General features: G+C 32.4%; 2 protein-coding genes and 1 long non-coding RNA gene across 4 annotated transcripts in view; 2 read left to right on the top strand and 1 right to left on the bottom strand.

Annotated features, from left to right (window-relative positions):
- Positions 1-1,242: 1,242 nt before the first annotated feature.
- On the top strand, positions 1,243-3,589 carry LOC111426669 (hexamerin-like). The gene is made up of 3 exons (XM_023061296.2): positions 1,243-1,350; positions 1,450-1,583; positions 1,646-3,589. Exons 1-3 carry the CDS (start codon positions 1,260-1,262, stop codon positions 3,527-3,529), a joined length of 2,109 nt encoding a protein of 702 aa, XP_022917064.1. The 5' UTR covers positions 1,243-1,259; the 3' UTR covers positions 3,530-3,589.
- A 1,403-nt stretch (positions 3,590-4,992) lies between these two features.
- Positions 4,993-5,977, bottom strand: LOC111426361 (enhancer of split mgamma protein-like). The gene has a single exon (XM_023060849.2). The coding sequence runs from the start codon at positions 5,809-5,811 to the stop codon at positions 5,239-5,241; it is 573 nt and encodes a 190-aa protein (XP_022916617.1). The 5' UTR covers positions 5,812-5,977; the 3' UTR covers positions 4,993-5,238.
- Positions 5,978-14,785: 8,808 nt separating this feature from the next.
- LOC139429855 (uncharacterized) overlaps positions 14,786-16,652 on the top strand; it is a 56,638-nt gene continuing 54,771 nt past the window's right edge. The window contains exons 1-2 of one of the 2 annotated variants that reach the window (XR_011640433.1): positions 14,786-15,478; positions 15,539-16,646. This is a non-coding gene — a long non-coding RNA (uncharacterized lncRNA). Of the gene's footprint in view, positions 15,479-15,538; positions 16,647-16,652 lie in introns of those variants that run through there. The other variant, XR_011640434.1, reaches the window with a different exon arrangement.

Raw genomic sequence — 16,652 nt, 5'->3', positions numbered from 1 at the left:
TTACAATTTTTGTAGTACTCACCGATTTTCCCCAAATTTTCCACAATAACAAGATATATGATAAAAATTATTTTAGAAGTGTTTTTGAGTTTCAATGTGCGATAATTATCGAAAAATCAAGTTTAATTTCACCAGGAAACATTTTTATTTTCATAGCGACTAGAGTCACCTAATTTATCGTAATTGCACTCTACATTAAAAGATGGCGCTCTAAAATATCTAATGTTTTTAAATATTTTGTAAAACAACTTTAAATTTTAAAAATAAATTCTTTATGATGATATTAAGGTTTAAATATCATTTATAAGTAAGTATATCAATAAATTATTTTATTTATTTTTACGGTATTCAACATACTCAATCACCAATTCCGTTGATAGATAGCGCTAAAAATAAAATATTTTTTTGTAAACAATTAAAATTAATTTTAATATTATATTGATTTAAATGTATTGAGTGTTGATTGACAAATACTTGTTGATTTAGAAGTGAAAATTAAATTAGTTGAATTGAAATCGCAAAACTAAGCGAAATAGATAAATATTAATTGACAGTTATAGTTTGATTTGTGCCTAACAGATGGCGCTCCGGAAAACTATCAAATGAAACATATCAATTTTATTCTTTATTGAGAATTAATTAAAATATACGGGACAATTATTAAATATATTAATTGTCGTTGTGAAATATTTTATTTTGAGTAATTAATTAATTAACATAATTTTTTAAATAGTTTTCAATTCTATTAATAGATGGTGACAGTTGTGATATAACCTGTAATTTTACGAAAATTAAGAAAAGCTTTCAACTTGAAAAACTTGAATAATTATAACTGAAGACTTTGCAACAAATTGCAATAAAAAAAATTTCCAAAGATAACAACAAATTCCATCAGCTCATTAAAAGAATCTAATCGTTCAAAAGTTAACCGATAACAATTAAGAAAAAAACAATTTAATTTCGATGCCTAATTCCAGTTGCTATCCAAATTTAAAAAGCGATACCGCTAATTAATCAAATTATTACACAACGGGTGTGGAATTCGGCCTCAAATGCACTCATAAACGCACATCTGGCCACAAAACATTTACGCAACTTTTCACAAAAAATGCTAATAAGCAAGACAAATCGCATAAATAACAAAAATAAAAAATAATCAACCTTTTGCTTTGATTATAATAATTAAAGGTCACCCCCAAACAGCTCTTTTCTGGTATAAAAGACCCCTGATCTAAATCGAAGAGCATTGCAATCCGAAAATGAAGATTGCGGTGGTTTTTGCGGCGATTTTCGCCGTTTCTTTTGCGATACCGACCCCCACTAACGTTATTCCTAAAAAATACAAAATTGGTAAGAATATATTTTTTTAATAATTTAATAATTAATAATTTCAAAAAATTTATTTTTAAAAATTAAGTTGGTTAACATCATCATTGTTATAATTTTTAGATGATAACACTTTCTTGGTTAAAACCGAACAAATCCAAAGATTATTTAGGTATGTAAACCAACCGACTTATTACAAGGATTTCGTCGACACCGCCACCACCTATCAACCATGGACTCACCCGGAATCGTATACTGTAATATTTTTTTAACCTCAAACTGGTTTTATTCAAACGGTTTTTAATTTAATTTATTTTAGGATAAGAAATACGTCGAAGATTTCTTCCATTATTACGACAACGATATTCTTCCACGCGGTTCGATCTTTTCAATTTTTTACCAAGAACATTTAAAACCAGCCGTAGCACTTTTCAAACTTTTCTACTACGCTAAAGACTACCAAACGTTCTTTAACACCGCCGTTTGGGCCCGTCAACATGTCAACGAAGGAATGTTTTTGTATTCATTCACCGTTGCTGTCACCCACAGACAAGATACTTTCGGAGTTATCATCCCCCCGATTTACGAAACTTACCCGTATTATTTCTTTAACACGGAAACGATCACTGAAGCCCAAACTTACAAACAACTTTACGATGGTGTATATCCTAAATCAACGGTGGATAATTTTGTTGGTTACACGATTGAATCGAATTATTCCGGATGGTACATGAATTTACATCCCGAACAATCTTTGAGTTATTTCACGGAAGATGTTGGTTTAAATTCATTCTATTATTATTATCATATCAATTATCCGTTTTGGATGGATGGAGATGAATTTAATTTGAAGAAAGATAATCGTGGGGAAATTTTTTATTTCATACATCAACAACTTTTAGCTAGATATTATTTAGAACGTTTATCGAATGGTTTTGGAGAAATTGAGAAGTTACATTACGATGACATAATTAAAACTGGATATTACCCATCTTTGCATTATCCAAATGGATTAGATTTCCCTTCAAGACCTAATTACATCAACATTGGAGAACATTGGCAATATAACCATCCTTATTACAACAATTTTACAAACGCACACACTTACGTTTATGATTATGCTAGACGTATTAGAGATGCCATCGATATTGGATTTGTTTACACCAAAGATGGAACTAAAGTTTCTTTAAATACCGATGATGGCGTTGCAATTTTAGCCAACATGTTAGAAGGAAACCCAGATTCACCAAACATCGATTTCTATGGAGTCCTCCAAATGTACGCACGTCATCTTTTAGGATACACCTACACCCCACTTCATAAATACAAAGTCGTTCCAGCTGCTTTAGAGCACTACGAAACATCATTGAGAGACCCAGTTTTTTGGCAATTCTACAAATGGGTAATCGGATTCGTCTACGAATATAAAAGCCATTTACCGTATTACAGCAAAAAGGAACTTTTAACTGAAGGCGTTGAAGTCGATAGTTTCAAAGTTGATCGTCTTATCACCTACTTCGACGATTTCTACGCTAACATTGGCCAAGGTGTTATCGCTAAAGAATCCGAATTAACCGGAGAACCATTCTCTGTCCGTGTGAAACAACACCGTTTAAATCACAAACCTTTCAGCTATCACATTGGGGTTACTTCAAAGAAACCAGTCGAGGTTATTGGTAAAGTTTTCATCGGACCGAAATACGACGAATATAATCGCGAAATTGAACTCGACGAGAATCGCGTTAATTTCGTTTTAATCGATAAATTCACCTACACTTTGAAACAAGGTCATAATATGATTGAACGTTCATCGAAAACGAATTATTTCGTGCCGGACAGAACCACTTATTTAGATGTTTACAAACGCCTTTTAACCTCGATTAAAAACCACGAAGAGTTCGTTATTGATGGTAGTGAAGCTTTCTGGGGATTCCCCAACAGGTTGTTGCTTCCAAAGGGTACCGTAACCGGTCAAAAATACCAGTTCTACGTCATCTTTTATGAATACCATCCAAATGGCGTCGTTCACCAAGAACTCGGCTACCCAAGAGTTGGAAGCGGAGTTTGGGATGTTGATCATAAATCGTTTGGGTATCCATTCGATAGAACGATTGATTACCATAACTTTGTTGTTCCCAACTCGTATTTCAAGGAGGTCGTTATTTTCCATAAGGATGTTAAAGATTTAAACACCACCAATTAATTTTTCATTGTTGTTTGATTATGTATTTACGATTTTAATAAAATTAACTTTCAAAGCATATGATTTTGTTTAATTTCTTTGAATTACTTAATACAGCATCAAAGCTATCAACTCTATCTCCCATCGAGCTTTTTGCGATAGATGGGATGAGACTGCAGTAGGTATCTTCGCAAAAAAAACTGACCGGAAGAGATCTACTCAGTTCCTGGGAAAATCAAAAAGTGATATGTGGCTCCTCGCCCAATTCCTGACCGGACACTGCAGGTTACGTAAGCACATGTTCTACATGAAGCTGGCAAAGACATCCCTTTATAAAGGGTGTGAAATGGAAGACGAGACGGTAAGTCATATTCAACCTCGCGTACTTAAGAGAATCCACTTTTGGTGTATCATGGCCCCAAATTTCGAATACAAAGAACATACCCTTCTGTTCTATATTAACGTTTATTAAAACCTTGGGCTGGTTTTCTGACCCCTGAATGAACTGTAAAATGTGGGGATGTACAAAAGGCCCGCTGGGGCTTAAGTACTGTGAAGGAATTCACCCCTACGTGAAGCTACATACATTTGGAGATGGAAAGCATAAATTATATTAATCCTTTGACAATTATAGTATAATTTATGCAGATCAATTTAAATAAACCACTTAATGGCAAATTAAACATAAATGCAACCAATTTAACGCATGTGCTATGTTTGTTGCATACTAAGCTAAGTTTAAATTTTTTTATTTAAATAAAAACAATTAAAGAATCTAATTGAAATTTACCGATTTAGTTAATCATAAATGATTTAAAACTTATCTTGGATAATCTTGATTTCTGTTTCTGAAATAAACAGGAAAAAATTTGAGGTTAAGTTATAATATTTTATAATTATGCAAAATTAACTGACGATATAGATGAAAATCCTCTATTGTGTTATTATATGAGGACACATTTAACTCTGGAATAAAAAATTTTCATCAAATTTGTGTATTTTATTATATAATTTAATTGAAAACTAACGGAAATTCCCATCATTAATTCTTAAAGATTGATGTCAGGCGTCATCAAAGCAACTAATTAAATAGAAGTATTTAGAATACTATATTTGATTTTATTTGGGCATTAACATGTTTAAAAACTTACCATAAAATCATTATAATCTAAAAATATTGCTGTTTACATTTTTGAGGTTATGGTTGCTTTTAATATTTGACAATATGACATTTCTAAATAAATATTGAAAATGATCGAGAGATGGCACCACTTTATTTAATAACAATAATTTTGTAATAATTATTATTTATTATTTTACGGTTTGAGATGTATTGTTTTTAGGTAAGTTAGTCGCTTAATTAATCGCTTCATAGATTATAAAAGATGAAAACTTTTTTAGAATTAAATAAATAATATTAGTACTGTCATATTGGTTGCCTAAATTAATGCTTTTATTTACAATTTAATGAAATAAAATTAAAATTAATGTTTAAAATTTCTTTATTTTTAAAACTTAAACCTAACGAAATACCACAAAGTATCTTATTTTTATTTTACATTATCACGATCAGGTACATACAAAATTAATTAAAGAGAAAAAACAACATCATTGATCATCTTAGAGCAAATATTATCACAGTAGTAAAGCTATAAGTTTACAAAAATATAAAAAAATCGTAGTGGAAGACAATTTAAATTATTTTTTAACAATTATTGTTATTACTATTATTACCACGGTCTCCACATATTTTGTTGAACTTGGTGACGGACTTGTTGCTCATCGAAACCTTTATTATTGCAATTATTGTTATTCGGCGTAATTGGCGGTGAATAACTCGGATGCGGATACGAATTATTATTATTATTTTGTTGCGGCGATTGTTCTAATTGTCGTACACAAGTTCCTAAGTGTTGCATTAATTTTCTCCCGGAAGCCGGATCTATCAACTTCGTTGGTGCGGCGATGAAATGACTAACTTCTTGGGCACACTGCGAAAATCCCGCTTTAAAACGATCCGCGTACGAACTATCGGTGGTTACAACCAATTGATGTTGTCTTTTCAAATTGTGTAAATGACGAACTGTTAGCTCGAGGATATCGGCTTTTTCTAACTTCGATACGTTTTCCCCTTCGTTTTGTAAGGCGGAGACCATCAATTCTTTTAATTCATCTAAACAACGATTGATTCTCGCACGACGTTTTCGCTCCAACATCGGTTTCATTACTTTTCGGTATTGGTAAGTTCTCGAAATTGGTTCTTCACCAAATTCGTTTTGAACCATAAATGCCGTTGGCGCCATAATCACTTTAAATCACTTGGTAAATACACAAAAACTTTTTTCGTAACTTTAAGGAGGAGGATATTTGAGTTGAGTTAAAGGCAAAATGTGGAATGGCGTGAGAATAGTTGCGTTTCGGTATTTATAGGTGGTTCGAGGCCGCGTGGTGGGGGCCTTCATTCATTGTTTGTATGGCGGCACGCCGCCGCTTGATGTGAAGGAACTTCCTTTTTGCTTGCACTGCGACGAGGACAATACACAACCCGGGGAACTCTCAACAGACTCCGTCGTGGGGTCGGTCTTTTATCATTACTTCTTTTTTTTTCGCCCCGCTTTTCTTCCTTGATCGTGTGACTGTCGCACTTTTACTGTCGCCGAATCTCCCCCTTTCATAATTCCCCGTATTGTTTAATTATCAGTTAATTATTATTTTCTTTTTTGATAAAATTAACCTTAAAATTTTTGATCTGACGTTTAATGTCAATAGAAAAAATTTAAATGACGATTAATGTCAAGAAAAAATAAACCTCAAAAAATTAAAAATGACGTTTAATGTCAAAAGGAAAAATTGACCTAAAAATTTTAATCTGACGTTTAATGTCAATAGGTAAAATTTAAAAATGACGTTTAATGTAAAAAGCAAATTTTTGTAATTTCTTTTCGGTATTGTTCAAAGATGTATTTTTCTGTCCGTCTTCGTTCGATAATAATATAAAGAGAACGTGGCCCACTTAAAGGATTCCGTTGCAGGACGCGTTCCGTGCGCGCCCCCCGGCGTCGGTAGCCGTCGGAGAACGTGCGCGACCGCCGCACACGGTCTACCGGCTCGTGGGAAGCGGCTCGAACGGACCGTTCCCACGGGCCCCCTTTTACAGATGCCCACGCTTCGTCTCCTTTTACCACGTCTCCCTCTCGTTTTAATGTCCCCTTTTCAAATTTAACCGTCTCTCTCTTTATTTCTCTTTATTAAAACAAATAATTTAGAAAAACAATCGATTTTTCGTTAAATTAAGTTGATTTATATAAATTTTTTTTGTTTAATTATTTAAAAATAAAAAACGAGAGATTAAAAAAAAAAGTTTTGAATAATAATCAACAGGAAGCTGTATCGCGGTAGGCGTGTGTATAGCTCGTGCACAGCGTGAGAATCGAGAGGGCCGTTCTCATGGCCCGCTCTGATTGCTCCTTCCGCCAACTGATTGCGCCGCCGATCTCACAATTACACACTAATTTACAACCGTCTTCCTCCTTTCCACCACCACCACTACAACCGACACATCATCCCGAAAGTAGAAGTCACTAATCACGTCCTGATTAATAAATTAAGTTTTTTACGTTAATTTCGAGCGATATGAGTGAGGCAATCTTCAAAAAAGAAAATTGCTGCCTTCACTTCCTTAAAAGCAGTACTGAGCGAAGCGGGTACAGCTCGAAAACCAATTATGTAACTATACCGCTACTACTATTACAAGCACGGCTTCTTGTCCGAGAGCGAGGAGAAGACTTTCTCACGGGGGCCCGCAAGAACTCACGCGCGTGTGTGTGTGTGTGGAGAGATGGCGTGTGGCAATTATCCATGGGATAAGTACCGTGTTCTCAGATCGTTTTGAAAAACGACCGTCTCAAATAGTATCGAATATATTATTATTAATAAACTTACCTTAATTATAACATAAATAACCACGAAAACCACATCACAACAACAACAAACACAATGACATAACCTTACTTGTCAAAACATCGACGTCAAATTAAAAAATTAATTATTTAAACTAAATTTATTAATGATATGATTTGATTTAATAATTAAATTATTAATTAACTAAAATAATTTTAATAATTGAAATTAATTAAAAAAAATTGTTAGTTATTTTTTTCGAAGGTGGTGGATTTGAAATCGGCCATATTCGCTAATCTTATTTTTGGCGGTAAATTTTGAATAATTATAAATAATTTTTTTATTATTAAAAATTAAAAACAAAAATAAAGCATTTTCTAATCAACAATTAAATCGTTTATTTATTATATCGCGATTTTAACTCCACAATTTTGAAACGTCAATTTTGACTTTTATATCACGTTAAACGTCAAGATTTATTTAAAATTTTATTTAAATGATAAAGTAATAAGTAAATTAATACATTGATTTAATTAATACATTTAATAATTTGATAAAAGAAGCAACTATTTTGATAAAAAAATTTTAAATAAGTAAAAGTGAGGTTAGGTTAAAATTGATTTAAAAAACTTGTAATAATCAAAAATTCTTAATCTGCATCAAAATCGTTTAAAACGGTCTCCAAATTATCTGAAAAACACCCAAAATACGATCATTTTAACTTGATAAGATGTCAAAAATGACACTTCCGGTTTATAAAATCAAGCGTACCTCGGGGAGTTTTTGAGATAACCCCATCGTGTTTGGACTCATTTTAAAGGATAGTTTATTTCCTACAAAATAATGAGGTCGAAATTATTATTGTTAATATCAATTTACGGTTAATTAAATTTTAATTAACATCTAAGTTATTTTTTTTGAAAAAATTAGCTTTTTTTAATCCTTAAAATTAATTCCTTATAAGGCAGCATGAATAAAATAAAAAAAATTATTAAAATAAATTAATGTGCGGTTAGGTTAAAATCGATTTAAAAAATTTGATGTTATAATCAAAAATTCTCAATCTTCATCAAAAATCCTTTAAAACGACGTCAAACACCCGTAAAATTATCTTCAAAAACACCCGAGATACGATCATTTTAACTTAACAATTTCATTTGTTTTTAATCATTTCCGGTTTATTAAATGAAGCGTATCTCGGGGAGTGTTCGAGATAACCTCGTTGTGTTTGGACTCATTTTAAAGGATTTTTAATTTTATACAAGAAAACCAAGTTGAAATTAATATTCTTATTATCAGCTTCCGGTTAATTAAATTGTAATTAATAGTACTATCTCAGTTATTTTTTTGCGAAAAAAATACCTTTTTCTAATCGTTATAATTAATTCCTTATAAGGCAGTATCAAAAAAATAAAAAAAAATTAAAATAAACTAAAGTGAGGTTAGGTTAAAATCGATTTAAAAAATTTGATGTTATCAAAAATTCTTAATCTTCATCAAAAATCCTTTAAAACGACCTCAAACACCCCTAAATTATCTTCAAAAACACCCGAGATACGATCATTTTAACTTAACAATTTCATTTGTTTTTCATCATTTCCGGTGTATTAAGTGAAGCGTATCTCGGAGAGTTGTTGAGATAACCCCATCGTGTTTGGATTCATTTTAAAGGATTTTTCATTTCCTACACGACAATTAAAACGAAATTATTAAATAACATGATATTACCCATTAATTTTAATAAAAATGATTTTTAAGATATAATTTTAATTTGAAATGCATAAATAAAAGTGATGAGAGTGAACGAAAAAGAGAGAGAGAGAGAGAAAGGCAAAGAGGTACGAGATGGGTCTTTTTCGAGATCTCCCGGTGTAGCACCTGCCACAAGTTCCCACGATTCACCGGAAGTCTAATTATCTCGGACCGCCTCTCATCGTGCTCACGGATTCTGGGCGAATTATTGCCGCATTAATTATCCGGAGGAGAAGAAGAAGAAGAGATCCGCCGCTAAGTATCGGTTATCCTTGATCCGTTTCATTTATTTTCATTTTGCCCGTTTCGTTTTTTTAAGCACCTTTTGTTGTGTTCGACGATTTTTAAGGAGACATTCCGAAGCGTTTCCTTGAACACAAAATTAATTTATCTTGACAATGGGTGCATATTTGTACGTCGCAGTCGGATCCTATTAAAATTTATATCGGGATGCGTTCGTTCGGCGCTCATCCGCCAGTGGCGTACGGGCAACTATGCGTGTCCTTCGAAGGACACGTCGGACAACGGTTTTAATTCCATTTTCAATGCAACCCGCGATGACGCTTTATGAATAATAAGCGGGAAAATAAGATATTCAAAATAGTTTTATTTAAGTATGATTTAAAATTAAGTCGGTTAGAAAAAAAATCGTGAGGAATTTTTTAATGGGAAAGATTTAAAAAAAAATTTTTTTTTTAGGTTGGTTCGTGATCTGACCTTATTCGGTTACAAAGACACAAAGGGACGTTTAGGCGGTATATCTTAAGCGAGTGAGAGAGAGAAACCGATTAAGGAGAAGATAAAATTAGTAGGTGTAACTCGAACCTCGGACTACACTCGACAGGGGCGGATTCAAAAAAATTTTATTTCCAAATAAAATTTTAGTTATAAATAATAAATTTGATTTGGTATTAAAATTTAATTAATTATTTTTTTTTTTATTTGGTTAACATTTTTTTAAATACGTCTCTGTAAAAGTTATGAAAGAATCAAGTTAGCACGTGTTCGCGTCGGGCAGGTGCGAGCCGCACGCGGTAGCGCGACTGTGGCGGCACCCCGCATGCCATCACAGAAGCGTGGGAACGCCGACGAACGGAGCTTCCCAAAACGGCGGCAGAGAGCGCGCGCGCGACGCGCGGTCCAACCAACCCCATCCTTCTCTCTCCCATCCATTATTTCGCCCCCTCTCACACAAGAATCTATGCGTAAAGGAAGCTTACGTAATAGCGCCATCTCTCTCTCGCTCTTTAATCGCGCAGTCCGAGTTACTATTCCAAAGCGTGCTCGATTGTTGCGGCGTGCGGTCCGGGTATAGATGGCGAAGGGGTAGGGGAGATTGGCACGCGGCCTCCTCCGCTTGATTATACAGAACCGGATTTTACAAGATTCATTTTACCACAAATTTTTTTTTATATTATTAATTATCCCCGCTTATGCGATATTTTTGAAACTTTTTTGACACAAATAAATTAATGATTTATGGCCGCTTTAAAATGTCAACAAAATCGGGTATTAAATCGTAATTAATACAAAAACGCCGTGGAGGTAAAATAGGGAAGTGAATTGATTGGGTATGGTGATAAATAACAATTTGAGAAAGTTCTTTGTCAGGAAAAGAATTTATTAAAAATCAATTTCTTGGAAAATTTTTGTGAAATTGTCACCAATTCATTATGAAAGTGTCACCTTCAATTTCAATGAATTAATCAGATTTGAAAAATCTCTGTTTGTTCTTGAGATATACATTCTTTAATTTACCCCAAATTCATGTGTTTTATGCTTTTTATGTTAACTTTAAAAATTCGTGAAAAATCGATTTATTGGAAAATCTGTATGAAATTATGGATCACCAATTAACAATTATTAAAGTAGGGGATACTTTCAGTAAATTAAACAGATTTGAAAAATCTCTGAGTTCTTGGGATAAACATTTATTAAGTTAACCTAAATTAATGGTTTTTTAAGGTTTTTCTATTAACTGATTAACAATAAGTGTCCCCTTTTCAATAACTGATTGATAGTTTTGAAAAATCTCTTTTTCTTCTTGAGATATAAACTCTTTAATATATCCCAAATTAATGTCTTGTTACGATTTTTAAGTTAACTTTAAAAATCTGTAAAACACCGATTTTTTGGAAAATGTTTATGGTGCTATCACCAATTAGTAATAAAAATGTTCTCTTTTCAAAAAATTAATCAAATTTGAAAAATCTCTTAGTTCTTGAGATATAAATTTTTTTCTGGCTAGTTTTGTGCAAACAAACAAAAAAGGGCTTCTCCCCTCGATTAAAAATCCCCCTTCGACATATAGATAATTGTTCCCGGGCCCTTATTGGTCGCCGTTACTTCCCCTTTTGATTTAATTCAAGCTTCCGGGTATTGTACAATTCTAACCCGGAAGAAGGAAGAATCCCGAGGTTTAGTTGGCGATAAAATTCGGCGCGAAAAGCATCACAGCGTTTAATCAACCACGATGAGTTAGTTTCGTTTTGTGAATTTTGTGTTGGCGATTTACTTTGGATTAAAAAATAAATTTATTTATAAATGTGAGTCAATTTTTTTTTCATTTCCATTCAAGAACGATTTTAATGAGATCCGCGTAAACGATTAAAATTTCGTCCGCAATTTACTCTTCGTTTAATGACGTCGCAAAAAATGGAACGATTTTTAAACGAAGAGTGAAAAAGAATAAATAAAGGGTCAATGTAAATTATAAAAGAAATAAAAAAAGGAGAACTCGGAGGTGATTTCTTCCATATTTAGCGGTTTCTTCGACGTCCGTAGGTGGGTTCGTTCTTCTTCTTCTCCTCTTTCGTCGCCGTCGCCGTCGAAGCTCTCAGGAGACCCGTGAGAAAATCTGACAGGTGTTTTTGAAACGTTAATCAACGGGGCCCCACAATAATTAAGCTACCGGGTTACGGGTCGCTCTGCTCGATTTTTTAATCTCAATTTATTGTCATTTTAAACTTTTTTTCTTCCTCTTTTTTTATTACAATATTTGAAATTAAAATTTATTTGATATAGCGGAAACGATGTCGCGCGTGTATGCAAAAAAATAAGAACAAAAAGAATAAGAAGAAGAAGGTGAGGCGCCCGCGAGGACGCGCGCTGACTTGTTTGCTCTTGCACAAACGATCGTGGGAACTTGAGGCAGGTGCGAAATAACCACAATCACTTCTTCGGTGAGTTCGCGAGAGCTTTACCGTCTTTCTCATCATCCTTGTATTTTTATAAATAATTTTTTTAACATTTATTGTAATAAAAGAGGTTGTTTCAAACTCAGTTGGGGGTGATTTTTTGTGAACGATTCAACCCTCATCTCCCGGATGGTTCCCACATAAACATAAAGGAAATTAACCTGTTCCCTCGGGTTCTTTGTGTTTACCACCTGTATCACAAACACGGGATGAGGGATTTTTGCTCCCCAAAAAAAGATTTTTTGAATCGTTAATATCTTCCTTCAACCACTTTCTACCACCACCGCAGAGACGCGATTCCACCGAAAACGGTTCTGTACTGTTATGCGAGAAATCCGTAGGGTGGCAGGTGCTCGGTATCTTCCGAGCCTGGGAACTTTGCTCTGAGTCGTTTTCCCACAGTGGATCAGCACCTGGTCCTCAACCACTCTTCGTCGTTGGCCGTACGTACGTCCTTCGTGACGCACTCGGCGTCACACGTGTGCCAGGAGGGTGCCAAAGCGGTGACGACGCCGGAGGAGAAGAAGAAGAAGAAGAAACCCAACAACAGAGGCTTATTACCGACCGCTTTTTTTTTTTTTGATTCAATCCTCCTTTTTTATTACATTTTTTCCAAAGTTTCAAAAACAATTCTAAAACGGAAATTGCGTACAGTTAATGTTTAATGTAAAAGAAAAAAAGGGTCGTTTAGAAGCGAGTCGTAATCGATTGAAACGTCTCGGATGAAGAAAATCGGGTTTAGAGTCTTCATTACCGCTTCCTTAGAGCGGGTAATGTCCAATTCGAGTTCTTGTTCTTACCGCGGACGGTCTTTAACTCTCAAAGGAGAGATTTTCTTCGATACGGTCGTTATCGTTTCGATCATGGGAGAGTTTGTATCTCGGTTTTTACTTAAGTTTAAATTGACGTACAAAAATGAAAGTTGACAGATAAAATTTTGACGATTCTTAAACGCGAAATTAACTAGATATTATATTAGAATTTGATTAGAATTATTATTAAGGCCCGGTATATTCATCTCCAAGTAAAGTGTCTGTTAGTGTTACTTGAAAGAATAAGACTTACTTGTAAGAATAATTGTATATTCACCTCCTGGTAAAGTTAATTTGTCCGTTAATGGTAACTACCAGAGTGTTAATTTACTTGCGGAAAATTCTTATCAGTAAAGATTTATATGCCAGATTAAATGACAGACAATGTAGAATTTTTTAACCGTTTTCGCTTGAATAATAATAACTAATAAAATAATCTCTAATTATCTTCTGGAGTTCGTTGTAATCTGTATTTAGCTCAACAAATTGTATAAATACCATACTTACTATGACTGAAGAAGGATATTTTAAAGGCCAATCTGACAATCTGCCCTTTGTTGATGTTTGATTGGTTTGCTAGCAAATTTTTTAAAAAACTGTGACAGTTTGTCCCTTGGAGAAATTCGTGGTGTTAAAACAAATAAGTATAAATAACTTAGTAGATTGGAAATTAAATATCTTTAATTAAAATAATATACATCTTAAAATAATTAAATAATAAAAGACATCCAAATATAAATCTTTGGACGTCGTTTGAAATGCTTTTGGAACGCGCGAAACTTTAATACTTTTTTACCAATGTATTAATTATTTCTAAGGAATTATACTGGGGGAATAGTCTTTTGAGATATAACTAAATGCTATTATAGATACAAAATAAAAATGGAAAGTTCCCTATTAATCTTACCAGTAAATATAACCGACAACTACTTACTTGATAGTTTACTGGCAGATGAATATACCGGGCCAAAAAAAAATTAATATAACTTTATTTATTGACGAAACTATCGCTTTTAACCGATATTTTGGATCAAATAATAATCATCGTAAAAATATTGCAAATTAAACCGCTTAATATCATTCGTTGTCAAACATTAAAAATAATAAATTTAAATAACATTTTTTCTTAAATTATTTGAATAAATTGAAAAATTAAAGATGTCATTACCAAATTGATATCCAACCTCAAATTTAATTATTTAATTATCTTTTTGATTTTCCGAGCATTTCAGGCTTTAAATTAATCTAATTGATTGAGATAACCCCATTACACGATAACTTTATAGTTATAAGAAGAAAATGATGCATTTGAAGCGTTTTGTTGAAATTTTGAAGTTATGTTTATTATTTATGATTAAAAAAACAGAGATATAATTTAAGGTAAAAAGATTCGCATTCTATACTTTCTTTCTTTCGAAATTCTTCCGCATTTTGTTTTTCTTTAGAATATTAAAGAAAAAGAAGTGAAAAATAAGGTGATGCGTTAAAAAATTAACCTAACTTTATTTATTGACGGAACCGCTTTTAGTCGATATTTAGATCAAAAAATAATCATAAAATTATCGCTAATTAAATATTTAAAATAAGCCCTCAAATTTAAATAAACTTTTTAAGTTTAATTTTTTATTACATTATTTTAGGTTGGCATTTAATGTATACATTAAAGACATCGTTGTCACTTTGGCATTTAACCCAACATATTTTTCTTTAAAGTTTCGATGAAATTACAAGGTTAGTTATGAAAAAGTCAAGTCAAACTAAGTGATCAAAGTCTTTTTATTATTATTATTCTAGTTTTGTTGTAGTGTTAAAATTTTTAATCAAAAATTGATTGGCAAAAAAAATTGTTACCAACACAAATAATTTTGTAATGTTTAGTGATTTTTAACCAAACAAACGTCATTTTGACATTTCAAAATTAATAATAAAAGTAGATAGTAAGGAAGACAAAGAAATCTTCTTTGTACGCAGAGTTATCGTTGTAGTTGGAGGTGATCCTGCGCGAGCCAAACGCGTGTTGGGCTCGCTTTTAGCGCGTACGGCGCATACGCCAACAGAAATCCAAAAACGGAATCAGGTAGTGGATCCCCTTCTCGGTATAAAACTCGTACCTGTTTCCTTCGAGGGCACACTTCGCGTTTAGACCACCTTAGCATACGGTCGTCGCGCTTCACGATTTCTTCGTAAACGAGAATTTTACAATAACAAAGTTATTAAAAATGTGTTTCGTCAACGAAGTTGCAACCCCAGAAGTGGTTGTTTTGGATTTCGGTACAACTCCAACTTCACCGTGGAGGAAACTCAAACAGGTTAGTTAAAAAATTTGATTTTAAAGTAAATATTTCGTAATCATTCCGTTTTATTTGCAGCAAATGAAACCGAAACTATCAAGAGTTGTGGTTAACTCGGCCAAGATTAATTTGAATAAGTATTGGTCGAAATTCGAACATCTCTCCATCAATAAATTGCCTTTAATGACGCTTTTATTGGAGGACAACCCGGTTAGGGACAACGAAATCAACGATAACATCGCCAACGAAAAAAAGGATTGCTAAAATTGGTAATAATAAGAATCTTGTATATAAATTTAGTTAATATTTAACGTGTAAATATAAAGGTAAAGTTAAAATTAAAGAAGTCGCTGTGATATAGTTAATGATTCAAAAGAATTACGTTAGGTTATAGAAGTAATTTTTTATCTGTGATTATTTTGCAATATAAAATGCTTCCATTAAATAAGAAAAATTGATTTAAAAAAGATAATTGTGATACTTTGATGATTTGTGATAATTCTTTTTAAGTTTAAGTGCAATAGAAAAAAAATTAATCAGCGCTACGTTTATTATCTGCTTTAAATAATATTAATTAGAATTAATCGGTTAATCGCACATTAAAACGCTTAATGTAAATATTTTAGCACACATCTAAAACTTGCTCAAGCTTTAATACCCACAGCTTTAATAGGATTAACAATTTTTTTGTGATTAAAATTAGCTTTAATTAAAATTAGATAAATTTAGATTGATTTGATGTGGTTTACATCTAAAAAATCAAAGGCCGAATGTGTCAATTTCTAAAAATCTTATTTGTGTAAATATGCATGCTTAAATTTAATTAGTAATCACTTTTGCACTCGTATTTTAATTATTATTGTAACAACGCACGTTTTAATTTAAATGTTTTTTACACAAGCACGTTTTTTTAAAATCACTTCATTATTTTATGCTCGATTTAAGCAATGTGATTATCTTTTATCGTAAAAAAAGTGTCTTGTAAAAAGAAATTTTAAATCGTTTTTGTGATATCAGCTTTACATGATTTCGTAGTTAAGCTTAGATTTAATTCTTGTCTTAGGATGTAAGATCATTATTAATCCCATTTTGTATCTCATTAGATTATTATTATTAACCTTTTTTAATTAAGTTTTTTTTTGTATTTGTGTTCGTAATTTGAATTAAATAAAGTTGATGAAATAAATTTTTC

Source organism: Onthophagus taurus, chromosome 5, assembly GCF_036711975.1.
Source record: "Onthophagus taurus isolate NC chromosome 5, IU_Otau_3.0, whole genome shotgun sequence".
NCBI classification, from domain to species: Eukaryota; Metazoa; Arthropoda; class Insecta; order Coleoptera; family Scarabaeidae; genus Onthophagus; species Onthophagus taurus.
This window is presented reverse-complemented; position numbering and strand designations above follow the sequence as displayed.